Raw genomic sequence first — 22,162 nt, 5'->3', positions numbered from 1 at the left:
TTTCTCTCTCCCACTCTTTCTCATTCTCTCTCTCTCTCTCATTCTCTCTCTCTCTCTCTCTCATTCTCTTTCTCTCTGTCATCTCATGGGCCAGCCAGTGTCTTGGGGCTGAGAGGAAGTCAAGCATCTCCCTGAGAGACCGAGGTGCAGAAGAACCAACAAGGGCCAGAAGAAACAGCCACGAGATCCAGCTCCCACTCTGGAATATGGAGCAAATCTCCATTCCCCACCTTCCCTTGCCAGGCGAGGAGTGACTGGGAAGGGAGGGTGAGGGGCGGGGACAGCCACTGGTGGGTTCAGCCAACAGGAAGCTACAGCAGGAGGAAGAAACAGCCCGGGGGTCCCGCCACCCATTGCTTCGGCCCACCTGCACTGCCACCCCCCCTTGCACCATTATCTCATTCCAGCCAGCGAGGGCTGTGCTGCAAAGTTACAAATTGCCCGAACCTCCCTCAACAGCGGAGATTTACAGCCCCACCATGAGCTGGCCAGGCATCTTCCAGAGCTCTAGTCACAGGACTGGCCATTGCTTATCCAGGAGCAGCTCCTCCACCCGGGTGCGCCACAGACCACCAACATTTTCTCATGGATCACCAGTGGTCCGCAGACCACCAGTTGGTGGCCACTGCTCTGGATTACTGTTGGAGATCTCAGCAGCAGCTAAAACAGAGAGAAGCTAACTTTTACAAAAGCTCAACTTAGTATTAAAATTAGAACTCTTTTTCGTATTCTGCTTCATAATGGATGGAATAGTGATTTGGACAGGTTTATGATTCTTTTTGGGAGATAAATGTCTATGGAGATTCTCAGTCATCCAGGTCATGGCTGTCCCAAAGGTGCTTTTTCAAAAGGCAACTGGACTTTCTGGTTTTTCTTTGAAGATGTTTCTTTTTTCATCCAAGAATCTTCTTCAGCTCTGACTGAAGAACCATCATCAGTGAGATGATGATGATTCCCCACCATCCAGTCAGAGCTAAAGAAGCTTCTTGGATAAGAAGTGAAATGTCTTCAAAGAAAAACCAGAAAGTCCAGTTGCTTCTTGAAAAAGCACCTTTGGCAGATGACTTATAAATTGTACTAAATTATCCATTTAAAAAACTTGAGGTATCTACAAACTGGATTTCCCCATTGTGTTGCTCTCCAGTTGTGGTAGAGCTACAACTCCTCAATTCAATCCAAACTGAACCCACGCTTCCCGGGAATTGAAGGAATCAGAATCCCACCATGCATCTAAACTAAATCTGAACAATCTTAAATGTGAAGACTGGTTGGTTTTGGCATGCAGTCCTTCACATTTAAGATTGTTCATATTTCTTCACATTATGAGTCTGCTTTTCTTTTATTGGAGTGATTCAACGTGGGTTCAATTTTATGTATCCTCTCTTTCCATGGTTTTAAATATCTTCTAGAATTAATGGGCTATTACTCAACAATTCCAGTCTGAGAGTCTGCATTTTCTCATGGCAAAGTATGAAACATTGTCATCAGCCTAGACATTCATAAGCAGAAACTCAACAGCTCTCTGTACCTTACCTGTTTATTATATTAATTTTCATAACTCTTAGTCATTCTTTGTCCTGACCTTGCAGGATAACCTTCAAAGGTTTCAATGTGGGGTCTAATCCAAAGAAGCTTTGCAGTGCTGCTCCAGTTTTTTTTTATTTACATTTATATCCCGCCCTTCTCCGAAGACTCAGGGCGGCTTACATTGTGTAAGTCTCATCCTATTTGTATATTTATATACAAAGTCAACTTATTGCCCCCCCAACAATCTGGGTCCTCATTTTACCTACCTTATAAAGGATGGAAGGCTGAGTCAACCTTGGGCCTGGTGGGACTCGAGCCTGCAGTAATTGCAGGCAGCTGTATTTAATAACAGGCTGTCTTACAGCCTGAGCCACACCGCGGCCCGAAAGAATTAACAAGCCAAATGTCCTGCCTTGTCTGCCATTAATAATACTGGTACTTTGGGACATTCTTGATAAAATAAGATTTGAAAAAAATAACAACATTCCTATCCAGGAGAGTTATCCTAGGAACATCTAAGCTACAGTACAATGAATTGTCTATTATTTTTAGCCTAGATAGTTTTCAGATGTTTTCGGCATTTTCAGATGTTTCCTTTGGCATTTTCTGCTCAGAAAACAGGGTCTTGAATACTAGTACCCTAAACCACAGAAGAAAGTTGGGGGGGGCTCAATTGTGCCATAAAAAAATAATAACTGAAAAAGCAGAAATGGCATTCGATGTATTTGAAAAGTTCATCACATTTTGCTTATTTTCTTCTTCCTGTGGGATAAGAGGACGGCTAAAACCCTCATTTCTTTTTTTGTGGATTAGAGAAACAAGCTCCCGGGTAACCATTGTTCTATTGTAATCTTCTGGCATACCCTGGAAATTCTTTGGGAGTGACAAAAAAATTTTTTCTTGGTATATTGTGCTATAGAATAAATCATGCATCCAAAACTCACAGCTTCTTTAAGCTGTTTTTTATTATTTTTATTCCCCACACCATTTTCTTTTCTTTCTTTTCTAAAAGTAGAAGTTGGGTATTTTAAAACAACAGCAATATTAATCTTTTGATTGTCTTTTCTCCAACTTTTCTTTTCACCCTGTCGAAGGTAAATCTCAAGAGCCCTGTGATAGAAAATGAGTGTCAGGCTGTGCAAATAGTGGAGAAACAAAATCAGCTTTTAAAAGAGTTGGCAGAACCTACTTTTTCCCAAGAACTTTGACAATGAAGGGAGATTTTAATAAACCTCAATATCTCTGCCGAAACAGTGTATCTCAGTTGTTTTCTTTCACAGGGATCCTGTGAGCTGCTCAATCCACTTCACAGGACTTGAGATCAGAGTAAGGAATCCAGGTTCAGTTACAGGTTAGAAGTTTGGACCTCATGACTCGATCCCGGCTCACACTTGAGCGAGGTCCCATCAGACAGAAGCGCCTTGAATTCTAAAGAAATTGAATGAACTTGGGCTTAGGAATGGGCAACATCAAAAATGGATAAATGGATGGATGGATGGATGGATGGATGGATGGATGGATAGGAAGGGAGGGAGGGAGGGAGGGAGGGAGGGAAAGAAGGAAGGAGGCATTCATCTTTTAATCCTATAGAAATGTGTTGGAGAGCTTGACCCTACAAATTAGGCTGCTATTCTAAGGATCTGGTTTAGTCGCTAAAGAAGTCATTGAGCCCGTTTCCCTAGAAAAGTACCTGATTAAGTTTTGAAACCTTCCCCCCTTATAATGAACATGGAAATTGGCTTGCTTATTTGCATGAGATCATTCTTTTTTGGGGGGAAATTATTGTCTTTGGAGTACTCTATGCCTGAAATCCTCATATTCCCCCAAGCAGGAAAGGAAAGTACTTTACATTCACCTTGGATATGCAACAACCTTCCTTGTGTAAATAATCCTTGCTTCAGTTGTGAATCAGGGCAACCACTGTTACAATCTATTTGTTTTGATGTTGCTTCCAGGAAGGTCATGGGTGGCCTCAGGATAAGGGCAGCCTCCCACACAATGCCTGATTCAAATACTATGATGAAATTGAAATTAATTTTGGAAGGCAGGTCTTTTTATATTTACTCATTGCTGGAGTAAGATGTGGGGACGTTCCATCTTTTTCTTCGCCTTCTGTTCTTCCTCTAACTGAATCTCAACATTTGACAGTTAGCCATGAAGAAGCTGCATACAACTAAAAGAGTATCATCCTTAGAGATACTAGGGATTATTTTAGTAATGGACAATTTCTTCTCACCCCACCCCCATTAGATCTGATTGTGCTCTTTAGTCCAGTTTCCTTTGCATATAAACACACCCGATCAATTCAATTTAGTCTGAATTGGCTTTCTTCAAAGTATTTCCCAAATTCCTTCTGGCACCCTTCTCAAGCCAAGCTCTCAAACTAAAATGTCCCTCTTGCTAAGGAGAGAGGCTTCCGAACTTACTTCAACCCATCTCTGGGTGCATAACTCAAAGCCAAATCTCTGGCACATTCAGAGAGATTGATTTATGTGTATTCAGATCTTGAAGAATTTTCCGTCTAGAATTTAGGAAGAATGAAAGGCTGGGTATGAGCAGCTTCATTCACACATCTAAATTGCAACTGTTCTATTCATTTCCATGGAAAAACATTTTAGGAATAATGTCACTTCTGTAAGAAGAGGATGATGCCAGTGGGTTTAATGATTAGCTACTAGCTGGGAAATGCTGCCAAACCTGTTCCTTGCAATAGTGCAATAAAAGTCTTTTCCATTTATGGTGACATTAGGGGACTTTAACAAGTCAAATCAAGAAGCAGGGCTGTTAATAATGAAAGAGAGCCACGAGACACAAGTCTTCGTTTTCAGTGAGAAATCATAATTAAGAGTTGCCATTCTAGCTTTCTGTGCAATGATAGCAGCTTCACAAAAAGCCAAAGAAAAGCTTTGTCCACTGTTCCAGTAATGAGGCTGGGGTAGGAGTGGAGATAGTGCGCTCAGATAAATCTAAACTTCAACCCAACAGAAGTCATTCATGCAGACAGGCCCAAACTATCCCTCTAATGTTCTGAGTCCATGACAGTCAAGTGCAATTCTTATTTGAATCCTTAAACAGAAATCTAATATTAGGCTTTTGCTTGCCTTTCTTCTCTTGGCTCCACTGCAGTCTTCAGGAGTATGACAACTTGCATTTAAGCAGCAGAGAGCTGCTTAAATGCAAAGGAAAAAAAATCAGTTCAGTTTCCTTATGTAAGAAATTAAGCAATGCCCAGAACATCTATAAACTTTCCTGGGCTTCCTATCTATACAAATGGGCTATCTCATTGTGCCAGGAATTTATCTTCTAGTTGTACAGCATGTTTGTAACATGAAAAGGAAACCACTTCATCACAGTCAAGGTCCAGCTTTTTGCTTTTCTTAATATCCATAAGATTCTTTGGAAAGCCTATGACCAGGCAGAAGAACTTAGAGTCTTGCTAAACCTGTTGTTCTATGTCACACAGTGGCCAAACAGGTACAAAACATTCTCTACAGCAATGCAGGTAATTTTTTTGGCCCACAATCCAAAATCATGTGATCAGTGACTATATGTTAACAAATGAATTTGCTAACCGGATTCAGCCGGTTCTGTCTGGTTCCGGTGAACCTGTAAGTGGCAACTGCAGGAAGCTCCGCTCACCCACCTGGACCTAATGTGTGAGCACTGTGCATGCACAGATGGCCGTGAACATGCGCAGAGGTGCGTGCGCTCACATTTGCGAACCGGTAGGGAAGGTAAGTGAATTCCACCTCTGGATCTAGCCCTCCAGAATCCCCTCCAATGATGTTGAAGAAATTGACTCTCCTAGAAAACTTGGCATTGACAACACCGAGGAAGCAAAAGGGAGCAAAGAAATGAAGAGAAAGCAAAGGCAGATATTACTCACGTTTATTACAGTAGACTAGTGGGTCAAACTAAACCTCTGATTTGTGGATCTCCTTCTCATTCAGGAATTTTGAACTTTCTTGAGCTGTGTGGATGCTTTGAAACCTTAGACAACTTTTTATCCTATCTTTGCATTATTCTTCTTGTTTGCTGATTAACAGCCCAGTCACACAGTCATCGCCTGCAGATCAATAGTAATTATGTTACAGGGTCTTTGGCTTCTGAAGCAACACAGTTAGACATTCCTTGGACTTTGTCCAGACTGGGTAGAGCAACCATACTGGGGGAACCGTACTTTGCTTCATCCCTAATACACTCCCCAACATCATTTTAGAGTTTTCATATCTTGTTTCTGATGGATAAATCCCTGTTCAAGTGAGAGCAAAGGGAGAGGAAAGAGTTCGATAATATTAGAATCAGACAAGTAGCTGATGAACGTATTTGCCTTTTTGTGTGGTGAATAATATGTTACTTCATATCTGCAGCCTGTGCTGAGAAATTAGCATCCCTAACCTTCCTCAGCATGGCATGGTTAACACTTTACATCACATTAAAAACAATACAAAGGCCCACAAAAGAATGTGGCCTCTTGAGGAGGCCTGTTATTGCATCATTCTTTTTCCATGCATTTTACTCCCACCCCCAACCTTCCTTCCCTGCCTTAGGTCCATTGCTAGTTTATTTGAGTCATGGTTCAAAAGGGCATGGCTGGAATGCCTGCTTACAATCGTGAATAATAAAAACGGGAAGCCGCCAGTAGGGTCGAGTGCAGCCATGCATTTTCTGACATCTACATGACAAACATTTATAGAGAGGGAACCGTTGGGGCTGGGTAGGCACAGAATGGGACCAGCAAGCCTATGGAATGAATGTTGCCAATGTTTGCTGCCTTTTATGTCGTCTCTTTTGAAAAAGAAAGAGATTAAAGTCATTTTAAAAAGGGGTGTTTAAGTTGGGTCTAAGAGCAGAGTACTCCAAAGTGGTCAGCCCTGACCCCAACATTGGCCCAAAGGATCCACGGAATTATCCAATGGCTCGATGCTATGGGTTGCTCGCACAGCTAGCCAGATGTTTAAATTAGATTTGGTATTTATATGTACACTGAGAGCTTATGCACCGGAGACAAATTCCTTGAGTGTCTAATCTACTTGGCCAATAAAGAATTCCATTCTATCCTGTTCTATCCACCTATCGAGTTCTTCCCAAGGACCAGGAATAAGCAGATGTTGTAATGCTACCAGCCATAAAAAAAGCAGCTGGGCTGGAGCATCACTTGAACACTACTGGCATTGACAAAATCATCACTAGTCCATTGCAAAAGGCAATTTTACTTGGAACAACTTACATCCTCTGATAATACCTTTAATTTTATTAAATAATAACATCTGCCTATCCCAGATTCTTGGAAGGAATATGGACAAAAATGCCAAAACCAGCTTAAGCAAGTAGTTGACTGTATGTCCAATCATCATCATCAGTCCTTGATGATTGGAGGTTAATACTGACCACTTTGGAGAGCCCTGTTTTAGACCCAGATGAAAACCACTTTTAAAAAATGACTTTAGCAAACATTTTAGTGCTCTGGGAATGGTAAAAGAGACAATAGAGTGTTCTTTTTTTTTTTTAATATTATCTCCATTTTTGGATCTACCAGCATAAATTCTTCTATAAAGTAACAGAAGCACTGCTTGGAATTACATAATAACATTGCCTGAATCATGTGCTTCTATTTTCCATGTATTATGTGTATCTTCTTTTCATGATCTTGGTGTGACACCATTCTGATGAAAATTCATGATCTATATTTGGGTCATTGCATAAAGAAACATTAAAAAATGTTTTCAAAGTTAAATGTATGGTCATGTTCGAGGTGTATTGTAGCATCTCCCCTCTCATTTACAAATCTCCAACATATATACACATATTGTACAGTTGAAATAATGTATGAGTTGCTATTTTCTAGTTACTTCAAAGGTATATTGGGAACATAATAGGAACATAAAAACTGCTTTTTGACAATTCACTAAACTAGTCTATTCCTTTTGTAAATCATTAATGATGCTGACGATCTGGGAAATTTACTTTGGCTGTAAATCTATAAATGGCATGAAAAGATATGGTAGAATGATTTCTATATCTGACTTTTAAATAAGAATGTTTGGACTGAATGGAAGGTAGAGGGAAGAGATAAATTAAGAATTGTGAAAAGGGCTTGACTGTAAAATCTGAAAAAAATAAACATTCCTATTCTTGTACAAATCAGTTGGGAAATTTGACATTAGCTTTATTTAAAACTTGCTTTCTTCTTCTTCTTCTTCTTCTTCTTCTTCTTCTTCTTCTTCTTCTTCTTCTTCTTCTTCTTCTTCTTCTTCTTCTTCTTCTTCTTCTTCTTCTCCTTCTCCTCCTCCTCCTCCTCCTCCTCCTCCTCCTCCTCCTCCTCCTCCTCCTCCTCCTCCTCATCATCATCATCATCATCATCAAATACTGTATTATTTTTTAGCTCTTTTCTCTCTGTAGACATGATCATCTTTGTTTTGATACGGTTGTTGATTTTTGATTTTTACAGTTTTATTTTAATTTATGTGAGATAGGCGATTTTCAAATATGATAAATATATAAAGTTGTTTATGCTGTAAATGAATTTATAAATGCAATAAATAATTAAGTAACGGCTTAGTCACTCCATTATCATGATATATTCTTTGCATTCAGATATGTTCTATTTGTCTAGGTATAGCGGTTTATTATTTAGCATATTATGAGAACATGATAGAAGAGAAGTAAACATATATACACAATCCACGTAATTCTAAGCAAAACTTCTATGGGAGTATGGCAGTGGCATCATAACTTAATGTCCAATTCAACAACCTTAAATACGCCTCTGGTGTTGCTTCATGCAGAACCTCTAGAGAACCAGAGAACGCATGTTATGGGCAATCTTCCACAATATGTTTAAGAGTTTGCATATCAGCACCACAATCACAAGGGGAATCTTTCCATATCCACTGATACAGGGCAGAGGCACTTCTTTCAGTATCACACCTAATTCTCTTGACCAGAAAAAGCGAGGCAGGTCAAAACCAGGTAATTTGGTAGAAGGATCACTAATGGTCAGGCCACAAGAAGGTACTTTGGACCAGGGGTCTCCAACCTTAACAACTTTAAGACTTGTGGACTTCAATTCCCAGAATTCCTCAGCCAGCGAAGCTCCACAAGTCTTAAAGTTGCCAAGGTTGGAGACCCCTGCTTTGGACCATTCCTCTCTTCAGGCATTCTTGGACTTAAACTGGTTCGATGCTAAGTGAATAGCTGTTTTCCAAGCTGGTGTATGGCATTTCAATCTTGTGATGGATGGGCTGTGCATTATCCTAATGAATAGAGAGAGCCTTGTTCTTCAGCGTCCTTGACCATAGCTGAATTAAAGTTTGTTGTCTTCTAATGTGGGGGCGGTATAATATTACTAAGTACTGGTACCAGTGCACAGGAGTGGGATGCAAAGTGACAGAGATGGTACACATAGTCTGTTGGAGCTGGACATGAACCATGTGAGTGTGAGTGCAATTCAGCCACCCACTGGATAATGTTCAATTGTGGAATAAACCAATGCCAAGGCTGTTGTTTTTAGGGTGTTAGCATCAGCATCCCAGTCTGTTCCAGCCAGTCTGTTCAGTAAATTGTTGAGGTTTTTCAATTTTGTAGCTTTTTTTTCCCCAGGTGTTGTTGGAAGGTTAATGATCTGTCTGTCCAGTGTTACCCTCAGAAAGTTATTATTGTAAAATATGGTTCAAGAACTCCACTGAAGGCCAGGAATTTGTATATCTATTGTTGAGCTAGAATGTGGCTATTTCTGATTTTTTTAAGCTGGGTTGGCAGTGCTATTTTTTGAAGTAGTCATCCAGCTTTTGGACATCTTGAAAGAGGATGTCCTCTGCATCACTGGAATTGGTTCTTTGGACTGTGAGATTGATATCATCAGCAGAGAACGTTTCAGGCAGGTAACGGAAATACAAGTTTTAAAAAATCAGGGGATAGCACTGATCCTTATGATAATTCATTATTCAAGTTACAGTATCTACTTCTATTGAATTCTGTGAAAACTTGAAATATCCTGTTATTCAACATGTTGTTAATGAAGGCAATGATGTTACAACATGTTGAATAACAGGATATTACAACAAGATATAACCTTGATTAGTTTGAGAAGTCCTTCTTCTCCAGAGAGCATCATGGTATCCATTAATTTTTTTAAGTACAGTGGCCAGTTTATTTCAATGTTTAAAATGATCAGTTAAAATGTGATTATGGTGACAGAGATAAGGAAACCTTAAGGATTGAGTTTTGTTACTATCTTAAAAGGGAAGATTATTCAGACTGTGTCTAACTGCGATCCTGAAAACAGTACAAGGATAGGATCCTCAGGAAAGCATCTATTTGGTCATCCTTTCCCAAGCATACCCTTCTTGGTAATAAAAAGGCTTCCCTCTAGGTAGAGAGGCCCAAGATATAGGAAAGCCAAGAGCATCTCCAAGCATGGGTTCAGATCCACATGAGAAACCACTGAGAGGTATCTCATGAGGTGTTTTCTGTCATGCTTTGTCCTGTTATGATAAGGAAGCTTTCTAGATTCTAGGAAGTTATGTCTCAGGCAATTTTTTTTAGCATATTATTTATTGTTTAAAACATGAGTTTAGAAAGAAATTCTAATAGTCCGATACTTTATTCTCTCATGAAGTTCATGCCCCCCCCATAATAATCACCTGATAGCATTAAATTAAAATCATAAGCATGTATGTTTTGTGCAGAAAAACTGAACACTGCAAAATACCATTGTACTTTCTAAATATAGTTTTCCAAACTGCAAATTACTTTAAAAGGTATTCCTTTTTTCCACTTTTGAGTTCTTCCCTCTTCATTTGAATTTCATGGTTATTGTTGGATGATCCTAATGCTTTCCCAAAACACTTTGAAGACATACCACATACAGCAATAGAAGAAAATATTTGTAGCTCAGGGTTAAACTGTGGATCCTTGTGCTCTTTGAGCTTGGTTGCTTTCTTATAGTTGCTTTCTCTTCATTGCCCAATTAGATTACATTATCAGTGCCAGAAGGGAGTAGGGTATAAAAACAGAGCACAATCCCCACTAACACTGATGATATTACCTAGTTGGGTATAATAAAACATCTGCAAGAAAACAATCAAGCCCAGAGAGCACCAAGGTATCACACCTTTCCTTTCTTTTTGTTTTCCTTTATCTTTCTTTAATTATATAAATGAGCTAAGCCATGATTAATCCCTGTAATGAAATATGATGGTCAGGCAAACTTTATTTTTAAACCAGATCTTGAAATAAGGTTTTGGAGTCTGATTGGTGTGTTACACATTTTCAGTTTTATTTTATTGTGTTTATTATGTGCATAAACCCTTCATTTCACCTTCCATATTAAAAAAAAAAGACTTCATGAAACAAGGCAAAAAATAACTTACCATTATATGAAAATTAATTGTAACCAATCACAAAACATACATATTAATAGAAAAAGTCACACTATTTTTTTTAGGGAATATGATATAAAATGAATAGATGCCAACTATAGCAAAATCAGCCAGATGTACAACATGGTATAAGAAATTCAACTCTCTATAAAGGAGCGTATAAAAATATGTACAAAAATTCTAAGATTGATAGAAAACACATTCGCATATACCGTACCTTCTTCTCTTCCCAAAGTGCTTTGCATTAACAACATTATACAAGACACTCTACTTTGTGTTCAAAAACCTGTTAACTTTAAAACTCATTTCTTTGATTTTATCTGTATTTTTAAAATACACATAAAAAGTGCTGGTTTTACAAATTACAAAAAAAAAAAAAAAAGCAAGTTGCTTTGAAATAGCACAGTCAAAACATGGGCAAAATAGACAATTACATTTTTTAAAAAAAGTTTTGTAATAATAGTATTCAACAGTACTAAAAAGGTGACATTTATATTAACTCCAGTGTATAGTTTTCCCTACCATGGATATAAATGCTTTTGAACAACAAATGGGCAGTCCCATCCCTGATGTAGCCCAGCCAGCCTGCAAAAGGAAGTTTGCTTATTTTCAAGCTTCCAAAGAATCATTAATTCCTTGCAAGAGTTTAGAGCAGTGGTCCTCAACCTTTTTGACTCCGGGAACCAGTTCTGTGGAAAACAAACTTTCCATGGACTGGGGAGGATGGTTTTGTGCACTACCTAGATCCCGCATATGTGCAGATGCATGGACCGGTTCCTAATGGGCCATATACCAGTACTGGTCCATGGCCCAGGGGCTGGGGATCCCTGGTTTAGAGGATAGTGGAAAGGATGTAATAATTACAATTCAATTCTACAGTGGTTTTCTTCACATTGTTTAGCTATGAATAGCTGTGCAGAAACCAGATACCTCGGTGCTGTGTGTATGGAAATTCTGGTTCCTATACAGATTAAAGTCCATGAAGATGCAATCGGACTTATTTGGCCGGTTGAGCAATAGCAGTCTGTTCTGTAAACTACATATATTAATATAGTGATGCTTATTAGTTGCATCTTCATACAAAAATAGTTCATATCAAACTCCTTTATACAGGTAAGAATAGCCAACTTTCCCAAATGCAAAATATTTGTATTATAACATGACCCTGTTTTGTTTGGTGCTGTTCACCACATAAGGAAGAGCCCAGTTTTGTTAACAGATTTAGTCTTCCTATATATTTCGTGATAGCGCTAATGAAATGTGAAGAAGACATGTTAATCTGATTCAGGGAAGGCATAGGGTGTTTAGTGAAAATGAACCACTCTTTGTAAGCATGGTAGTTTCCATAGCACATTTAACTTTTTATCAGAAGAACATTTGCACTGATTTGTTCTAATGAATCTCAAGAAGTCAAATTCTTGTAAAATTGGCAAGGCTTCATTTGGGTGACCAAAAGTAGGATTTCCTTTAACTTTGAATTCTGAGATGTGATGTTTGTTCACACATTTCAGAATTCAGGGTTAGAGGAAATTCTATCTGTGGCCACCCGAGTGAAGCCTTGCTAAGGTTCTTGGATGGGATCAGATTGCTTGGAGGTGGAGGGGATCGGATCTTTTTGGATGGGACATTTGGGTTTGCTGCTTTCAGTACCAACAAAAAATGCTTGAGCAAGGGAGAAAGGTGGATAGAAACAGGGGAATAGGCTCTCTACTAAAACCTGAACTTCCATGTATCCCTGTTCTCCATTTTTCTGGGGGGAAAAAAGAGTTCTTAAAGAATGGAAGTCCTATTTTCAGTGGCATTTAATGCAAGTATAAGCATTTCTTTTCAATAAAAGCAAAAAGGGCCTGGCTTTTCTTAACGGGTGCAGCTCGTATTGTTCAGGTAAAGAATAGTCTTTGGGGATTACAGAGCGTTTTTTAAAAAAAGAAGCCAAATATAATAAAATCTGAGAATGACATCTTCATTTTTAATTTTTAAGCCTAAACCTAAAGATTCATCTATGCAGTCTAATGTTATCTATCTATCTATCTATCTATCTATCTATCTATCTATCTATCTATCTATCTATCTATCTATCTATCTATCTATCTCCCTCCCTCCCTCCCTCGGGGTGTCAAACTCAAGGCCCGCAGGTCAGATCGGGTCCACACAGGGTGCTTAGATATAGCCTGCAGGGCTGCCCAGGAGACAGCAAAGGACTTGCCCACAGTGCCTCTGCCAGTGAAAATGGAGCTTGGGAGGGCCTTATGTGGCCCTCCTGAGCTGTTTTCACTGGCAGAGGGCTGCAGGAGGCTGTCGCAGCTGGAAACGGAGCTCAGGAGACTGTTTTTGCTGGCAGAGCGCTCAGACCACTAGTGGCCTCCAACATGAGTGATGACGAGCTGGCTACACCCACCCTGGCCATGCTCCCCTCGAGGTCAAACACAACCCTGATGCAGCCCTCAATGAAATCGAGTTTGATACCCCTAATCTATCTTATCTATTTATTTATTTATTTTTAATACTCATTTTTAATCCTCCCCATATGTGAGTTGCTGCAAGGATCTACAGGCACTTTCTCATGAAAAATGGCTACGGATAAATTGGATAATGTAGGAGTTGGGAGAAGAGAGCCTGGACTCCACCCTTCAGACAAAGGGCTTTGGCACTGTTAAATGCATGCTTTTATAGAAATGATCCAGCCTCTTCATCACTAGATACAAAATCTGCAGAGGAATGCAATAAAGTGCAATCAAGATCTGATTCAGGAAGGGGATCCCCATACAGATTTCTTTTGCTGGAATAGAATAAACATACCTTGCTTTTATACTAGTACTGGATATTTTAAAATGTACCCATAATTTCACAAAGCACCTTAATAAATGTAAATATAATTCAGTATGATTTTAGAAGCTTGAATGATGATTTTAGAAACTTTCTATTTATTCTTATTATAGTTTATGTACAACAATTCCTTTGGCTGACATCTTTCTCAGATTTTTTTTTTCTTTAGCAATAACAGGTCATTACCGAAGACCAGGCACAGTGAGAAATTTTTCAAATGAGTTGGCCACAATATGACTAAACAAGCCACAAGTAAACAATGAACAAAGAAGGCTGCTGTTTGAATTATATGTCTCTGTAGCTATGACAAAGACCATACCTTGAAAGGCAAATCCACATTTTACTTTCCAAACATATTTATAACCATTCAAAAACAACACAAAAGCCTTCTCAATGGAGTTAATACCTGATGTGCTAACTGTTTTTAGCAAAAAGAGGACAGAAAGTACCATAGGAAAAAACCCATCAGATTTATATACTAGCATACAGTATGTGCAATATTAATGTTGGAAAAATAAACTTTTAAAATACATGATGAATAAAGTACAAAATATGTCTCACAGATGTACAAAAATTCTGAATGTAACATGTGTGACCTCAAAGATCTGAAATGACATGCGAGGCTGATACGTTTTTGATCAGAACTTCAAATTTGGGAGAAGATATTTAATTCTTTTCTTCTTCTTCTTCAGTGGAAATCCTCAGTTTCCTCCCAATTTCTGTTCCTGTATTTGGTTCTCCATTTGAGTGCTCCAATTAGTATAGCAGATAGGAAAGATAAATTCAGTTTAGTGAGAAGACTGATAGGGGAGAATTGGCTTTCCTCTCCCTGCAACACACTACTAATTCAGATCACTGCTCTTATCTTTCTCACATGCATATCAAACAGAGGTGGGTTTCAGCAGGTTCTGACTACTTCTGGAGAACCAGTAGCAGAAATTTTGAGTAGTTCGGAGAACCGGTAGAAAAAATTCTGACTGGCCCTGCCCCCATCTATTCTCTGCCTCCCAAGTCCCAGCTGATCAGGAGGATATAGGGATTTTGCAGTAATCTTCTCCTGGATTGGGGTAGGAATGGAGATTTTACAGTATCCTTCCCCTCCCACGCCAACCAAGCCACACCCACAGAACCGGGGGTAAAAAATTTTGAAACCCACCACTGATATCAAACATTGTAAAAGTTATCAAAATGTCATTAATTATTTGCTAGCATTAATGGAGAATCTCTATTCTAAATCTGTATATCTGCGTTTTAAAATTTTCTATGGAGAATTCATCACATAAAACATAAACATTAAATTATAATGCATAAATCCAGTAGAATAAATTGTCTTCAGGTGAGCATGGCTAAAAAAAATCACCAGCATACCTCTTTAAGCTAACGGTTAATACTGGATGCTGAAAAGAAGCTCAAATTGTATTATTGTCACCAACATCATATCACAAAAAATACATTCCCTTTTCACCCTCCATCCTGTAAGATTACATGCTTAGATTTCAAAGCACTGCAAGACAGGATTTTTATTTTAGAAATCTGCTTTTGTGAGAAGTTTATTGTTGTTGACCATTTTTAGAATTCCTCCAAGAGAGTTTTAAAAATTCCAACAATTCATTGAAAAATATATTAAGCAGTGCAGTAATCATTCTCTCTTGGAAACAGTTATGCAGCAGAAAAGGCCAAATTAAAAGCAATTGCTCACATTTGGCAAATACATGTCACCCAACATCTTGCAACACCTTATATTAGCTGCAGCTGTTAAGTTGGGATCTTTCTGGTGATGTTTTCTTTATTTCTTGAGCAAGTAGTTTCATAGACCAACAGAAGATGATCTATAATAGGCTAAATGGTTGAGATGATATGCAGAGCTGTAGTCTGTGCTTCCTCAGCCTTCCATATAAAGTGAAGACAATTGACTAGGACAACGATCCACAGCATTTATATGGAGGAAACTTGCATCTTCCATCCCACTGCGCAATGAATCACCAAAGGCCATTGGAAAATCATAAACTGAAGAAAAATGAAGATATTTAGACATTAGTCAAACTTAACTTGAAAAACTCAGTGATTTTATACAGAAAAAAATGGCAGCAAGCAATTGTTGAATTCCTTAGGCATATTTGGATATGTAGTGTGTGTTAGGAGAGAAAGGGATGTTAAGAGAAGAAACACTGTGTCAGAACTGAGAATGCTGAAGGAAGTGTTTTGTCAGCAATTTGAAACAGGGATAGGACAGGGGTTCGAGGAACAGATGTAGCCTCTGCTTTCTGTTTCTCTGCTCTAACTTCAACTGATGTTTACTTTTTTCTGTATCTTCTCCTTCTCTGTTTAGCAAATTGGAGATCTATTGTTAACTGTTTAAATTTCTCATATGATCCTGTGGTCCTATGAAAGTCTTGACAATGCTAGGGAAGGTTATTATTAATATAACCTTGCTTATATTAATTATTAATGATATATAATCATTAATAGAAAAAAATAATTAATAGATAAAACTTTGAAGAGAAAATAGCAAGTGGCAGTGACAAAGAGTGACTCTAGAAGGTTATGCCTTCAGAATACACTGCCCTGAACTGAATGTGCCACTTTAAGAAAGCTACTCTCTGTCAGTAGTGATAAAACTAATTTATCTTACAGAGGTAAGACCAGTGGTGAGATTCAGCCAGTTCGCACCACTTCGGGAGAACCAGTTGTTAACTTTGTGAGCAATTTGGCAAACTGGTTGTTGGAAGAAATCATTAGGGCAGAGAATTGTTTGTTAAATTACTTGAATCTCACCACTGGGTAAGACATAAGAATAAACATTAGAAATATTAAATGTAAATACAGAATCAAGGACTTAGTTATTAATATGTAGAATTTATCAAATAACTTTTTCTATTTGTTTTCATAAATATCCCAACTACTTGATGTTTGATAGTGATTGAGTCAATTCATAAACATTATGCATTTGGGGCCAATCTTAAAATATGGAGGCTGTCTTTAGTCTGTTGTATGTCTTTTTAAAAACCAGAAAAGAGGATACCAGCTGCTGTGATGTAATGAAAGTGGAAATAGAAATTTTCTTTTTTAAAAAAAAGTTTTATTGGATTTTCATTTTTACATCAATATCAATACATGAACAGTGTGGCCTCCGGGTATAATTCATTTTGATACAAACAGCAATGATAATAATAATAGTTATTACATTGTGGGAACGGAAGTTGCAAATGGGCCGTTTTCGGTCTCTGGAGGACCTCCGGGTAGATGGGGAAGGCTGTTTTCGCCCCCCCCGACTCCTAGAAAAGCTCTGGAGCCAAATGAGAGAGAAAAATGGGCCTACTGGGTCATCATGTGCCAGGAGTGGGGGCAGTGAGGGGAGTTCACACACACATGTGCGGGGGCGGGGCACAAATTATGGATATGGGCACACGTGTGTGTGACCCCCCCCGGCCCCCCCCTCCTGGCACACGATGGCAAAAAGGTTAGCCATCACTGCTATAAGGCTTCAAGCATCCTGAGGGTCACTTTGCTAGTTATAAAGTTCCTATAGAGAGATAGTGAATTATCATAGCAAATGATATAATGCTCATAATTTTTAATATAAACTATGATCTATTCAGTGTAAAGAACTGTTTCCATTTGAGATCTAAATGATAAGATATAAATATGGAAATAAAGCAATATTCTGCAAGTTAGAATAATGTGAAAAGGGATTTTGTTCTCAACTAAAACTGAACCACACTTCCAATGATGACGGTTCTGGAGCTGGGTAGTTGTATATCTTGTTACAACCCGAGTTTCAAATTGGAAAAAAAGTCAATTTGTAATTTGATCACACCTGTCTCCAGGGATTGTTTATGAAACCACCAATGTATAAGAGAACATATACTTATTTTAAATAATAGTATCATAATGTTATAATTGTCATACCTGTAATACCAGAATGTGCTGAAAATGCTTTATGGAAAACATCAAAACCCGTCTGACCCATAGATGTCGGTACCAAACAATCTTCAAAAGGAGGGACCATGTTACAAGCTCCAATGTGTTGTATATTTCTCTGATTGTCAGTATAATGAGGGGAGCAGAAAGTCTGTAGTTGCCCATAAACACCTAAAAAGAAGGTAACAAGGTTACTTAAATAATACATTTCTATTCAAACCAATTTATTCATCTGACTTTACATTTTCAAGCACACTGTTCCCTGCTACTTGTAAATATTTGCTTGGGCCTAATTCATGAGCCATCATAGCAATTAATTATCTTGCTGTTTTCATGAGAATTGTACATAAAAATAACTCACATTAATTTTACACCTAATTTAATCTTTGAAACAATCTTTTCCTTATTATCAGATGGCTAGGGCGGAAATATGGGATGTTCTATGGAAAGCAATAGAATTTGGCTACTTCAGCACAGCTTCTTTTATGTTCTTCTAATTCCAACACTGTTCTGTGAAATGAAATAATACTAATTGATTGCGTTCCAGTCAATTACCCAGATTTACAGGAAAAAACAAATTTAGCACAAGATTGGACTTTGGTGTCTCAAGTTTCTGAAGACACTGCTGAGCAAAGAGAATATATTTAGTATTATTCTTAATAGGTTTTCTGAACATGAATAAAATATACCTTTGGGATGTGCAAATACTGTATGTGTGCGCCTTAAAATACTAAAAGTATGACTGTAATATTTATAATCTTAAATATACTTGAAAAATGGCGATTCAGAAAGGATGTCTCACTAAGTATAATCACACATTCATAATTTACATTATTATTTGGAGAGCCGAAGGGATTGCTCAGTTACTTATTTTTTTAAAAAAAATTTGGGTGATTTTGCACAAATACATATTACTACCAGATCATTTGAAGTTCAAGAAAAGTATTGTGGAAAGACCTAATTTGGGGATGAGTCTGGCCCATTCTCATCTTAGCTCGTGGTCAACCATATTCAGGCACCACGACTCAGTTGTAAACTTGAACAGTGTGGTTATTATTTGGTGGAACAGTCTAAGGTAAAGGTAAAGGTTCCCCTCGCACATATGTGCTAGTCGTTCCCAACCTTTTGATTGACAAGATCAGCGTCTTAGCCACTGAGCCAGCATGTCCCTTTTTGGAACAATCTAGTAAACTCATATTTCTTAGACTTTTGTTTACTAAACTTCAGATATCACAGGAAAAAATATCTGGATCTGAAGATTGCTTGGGAAAGGAAAAAAGTTTTGGACTTGATTTCTTAACCCCTTTCCCTAAAAATTACTTTGTATCCTGGCTGGCCTTTTTCATGCCTTCCTGATAATAGATAGTTTCTATTATCTTGATATATTCTCTTAAAGAATCTACTGCATGGAAATATCAGTGGACAACAGAGTCAAGTCACAGAAGAGGGAAAAATGAATGGAAGTGAATAACAGCACAAAGATTCAGAATGCAGCAACTAGTAAGACAAGCAGCCAGTAAAACTAGGAGAATATGAGCTAAGGCCTATAGTCTGTTACTTCAGAGCAACCTTCTGAGGACAATGTAATTTATGCGTTTTGTCAGAATTAATCCTCCTCTAATATCGAATTAAACATCCAACAGGTTTCCACTTGCTTTTTAGAAGAGGATGATACATCTGAACGTTGCCTCTCAAAAACGCTTCACATCCTGACTAAGAAATCAATGTTTTCTTTTATAGTATTTCCCTTATTTAGGGAACTGACATTGTTATTGTATTAGATAAGATAAAAGTTCATTTGCTCTTTTTGAATAATCACCCATTTAAACTTATTCTTGTAAAAAAATTATGTCATGCCATTATTTTACCTGCTTTACAAGACAAAACCCATTCACACATTAGTGATGCTACAAGTAAACTCAATGTCACAAAAATAAAAAATTGTTTCATTTTTTAGGTGAAAGCTAGGCTTTTCCCCAAGTGCTGCAGTCAAAAATGAATGATTTTCAGATTGAAAAGAAGCATAAATGCAATCTGTGTATATGTGTGTGTGTGTGTGTGTGTGAGAGAGAGAGAGAGAGAGACAGAGAGAGAGAGAGAGAAAGAGAGAAAGGGAGGAAGGGAGGAAGGGAGGGAGGGAGGGAGAGAGGAAGGGAGAAAATGAATAAGAGGGAGTGTCAGTCCTGGAGCCATTATCCCCCTCCACCTTCAGGGCTGCCACAGTGGAGATGAGTTGAGCTGTGGGAACGGGAGGGGGGAAGGTAGAGATAGCTGTGGGATTGTAGCCAAAATAAAATTCTTTCCTCTGAGAACCAAGGACTTTCCCACTAGGTACAAGGAGGTGGGATCTGAGACCAAGTGAGCTTTGGACTGTGACCTGATTGGACCATGTGATGGACTGCATGGGAGGGGGAAAGAAAACTCTACTTTTAACTAGGGGGAAACCCAAGGGGGGTTTAGAGTTGGGTTTCCCCAGATGTGCCAATATGACATGCCTAATAAATCTATACTTTGAGGAGCATGCCTGCCTTGGAGTTTTGATTCTGTTAGGTGTATTACTTGGAACCCTGACAGAGAGAAATAGAATCATGCAGTCAGATAACACCATAGAATGTATTCTAGTTGAGTGCATATACAATTCTTTGAATATTCTCCAATATTAGTTGGGGATACTGTATATCAAAGGGCAATGCTTGAAAGTTTCTATCCACTGTCCATTCATAAATATTTTCAGTATCTATATTTGAAAGAATAGGCATTCTAATCAACATACTGCCTTTCTCATTATACTGGATCTAATGGAGTTATTCTTTCATTTAACCCTTAAGGATGTTGTTAGGGTGAAGAATTGACAGGCAAGAATGGACTCACTCTATTCTTTTGTCAATAACAAAAGAGTCACGTTTAAAGGAACTCAAAACTTGTAACACCAAGCAATTTTACTTAAACTTATTTCTAAGCTATCTTCTGCTACAGAGCAGAGAACATTGTCTGGGAGAACTTTGGGAACATTGTACAGAAAAGTCTTGCACAGATAAAAGAACAAATGAAAACATTTAAAAATATTTGGGAACAATCAGTACAGGTTTCCATTTACCAGTATAAACTTTGGATACCTTGTGATGCAAGAATAATGTGTATATAAAATGTACAAGCAAATATCATCCTCAGCAAACCAGGAAAAAAAATCCTTAAGTAAATGCCTTCATGCACCGTGCCATATTAAGTGAATAAGAGCTCGGGTGAAAAATCATATCAGCTGGGAAATTTTTGGCCTTGTTGCTGCAGTGTAGGGAAGCAACAGAGCTTTGCAAAAGTTGATCTCTTCTCTTGACTTCTACAATTGTGAAAATGACCGCATTACTAGAGATGCAACGTGTCCTGAACTGTTCTCACTTCGGATTCTGAAAAAACAGCCACATCCCGAGAAGGTGGAATAATTGGTTTGGTCTGTATTTCATTGCATGCTTACCTAAGTCATACTTCCCAGTCTAAAGACAAGCCAGAATTCAAATGTAGGCTGTTCTACACTTCCCGATTATTGCAATTCAAGATGTATAAAACCACGTGTGCAGAAAAAACATACTGTATAAAAACGTGTTGAGAAATTTATTTATTTATTTATAATCCAATTTCTATACCGCCCTTCTCCCGAAGGACTCAGGGCGGTTTACAGCTGTATTAAAAACACAAAAGTAAACATAATATAAATAACAAATTTAAAACACATTTAAAATGAATATTTAATTGGCCAATTTACTAAAATGGTCAAAACCGACATAAAACCCTTTAAAATTTAAAAACTATAATTAAAATGCATTTAGGCTAGTCCCGCACGATTAAATAATAAAGTTTTTAATTCCCACTTGAAGGTTCGGAGGTCGGGGAGTTGGCGTAATCCCGGAGATAACTCGTTCCAAAGGGCCGGTGCTGCCACAGAGAAGGCTCTCCCTCTGGGGGCCGCCAACTGACATTGTTTGGTTGACGGCACCCTGAGCAGGCCCACTCTGTGGAAGCGCACAGGTCGTTGGGAGGCTATCGGTGGCAGAAGACGGTCTCGTAGATACCCCAGTCCTAAGCCATGGAGCGCTTTGAAGGTGGTCACTAATACCTTGAATTGCACCCGGAAGGCTACCGGCAGCCAGTGCAGGCCACGCAGGATAGGTGTTATATGGGAGCAGCGCGGTGCTCCCTCTATCACCCGCGCGGCCGCGTTCTGGACTAACTGGAGCCTCCAGGTGCTCTTCAAGGGGAGCCCCATGTAGAGAGCATTGCAATAGTCCAGGCGGGAAGTGACGAGGGCGTGAGTGACCGTGCGTAAGGCGTCCTGGTGCTCCAGCTAGTCCAGAAATATGGCTCTATCAATGAAACTTAAAATAGCACGGGCATACCAAGGCAAACCCATCATTGCCCAAGTGCTGTGTTCTGGACCAACTGAAGCTTCTGAATGGTTGTCGTGGACAACTTCATGTGCAGCACATTGTAGCTGTTGAGCCTTGAGGAGA

The 22,162-nt window shown here is 38.6% G+C and overlaps 1 protein-coding gene across 3 annotated transcripts in view; it reads right to left on the bottom strand.

Annotated features, from left to right (window-relative positions):
- Window positions 1-13,811: 13,811 nt before the first annotated feature.
- Window positions 13,812-22,162, bottom strand: part of GLIS3 (GLIS family zinc finger 3) — a 172,773-nt gene continuing 164,422 nt past the window's right edge. For all 3 annotated transcript variants that reach the window (XM_058169917.1, XM_058169915.1, XM_058169916.1), the window contains 2 exons: window positions 17,646-17,828; window positions 13,812-15,743 (listed from right to left, as the gene is read on the bottom strand). In XM_058169917.1, the coding sequence (XP_058025900.1) occupies window positions 15,619-15,743; window positions 17,646-17,828 (308 nt within the window). In that variant the 3' untranslated portion in view covers window positions 13,812-15,618. The remainder of the gene's footprint in view (window positions 15,744-17,645; window positions 17,829-22,162) is intronic.

The sequence above is a fragment of the Ahaetulla prasina genome, chromosome 2, assembly GCF_028640845.1.
Source record: "Ahaetulla prasina isolate Xishuangbanna chromosome 2, ASM2864084v1, whole genome shotgun sequence".
In the NCBI taxonomy this organism is placed as follows: Eukaryota; Metazoa; Chordata; class Lepidosauria; order Squamata; family Colubridae; genus Ahaetulla; species Ahaetulla prasina.
The sequence above is the reverse complement of the archived record's forward strand: the minus strand, read 5'-3'. Positions and strand labels throughout refer to the sequence as shown.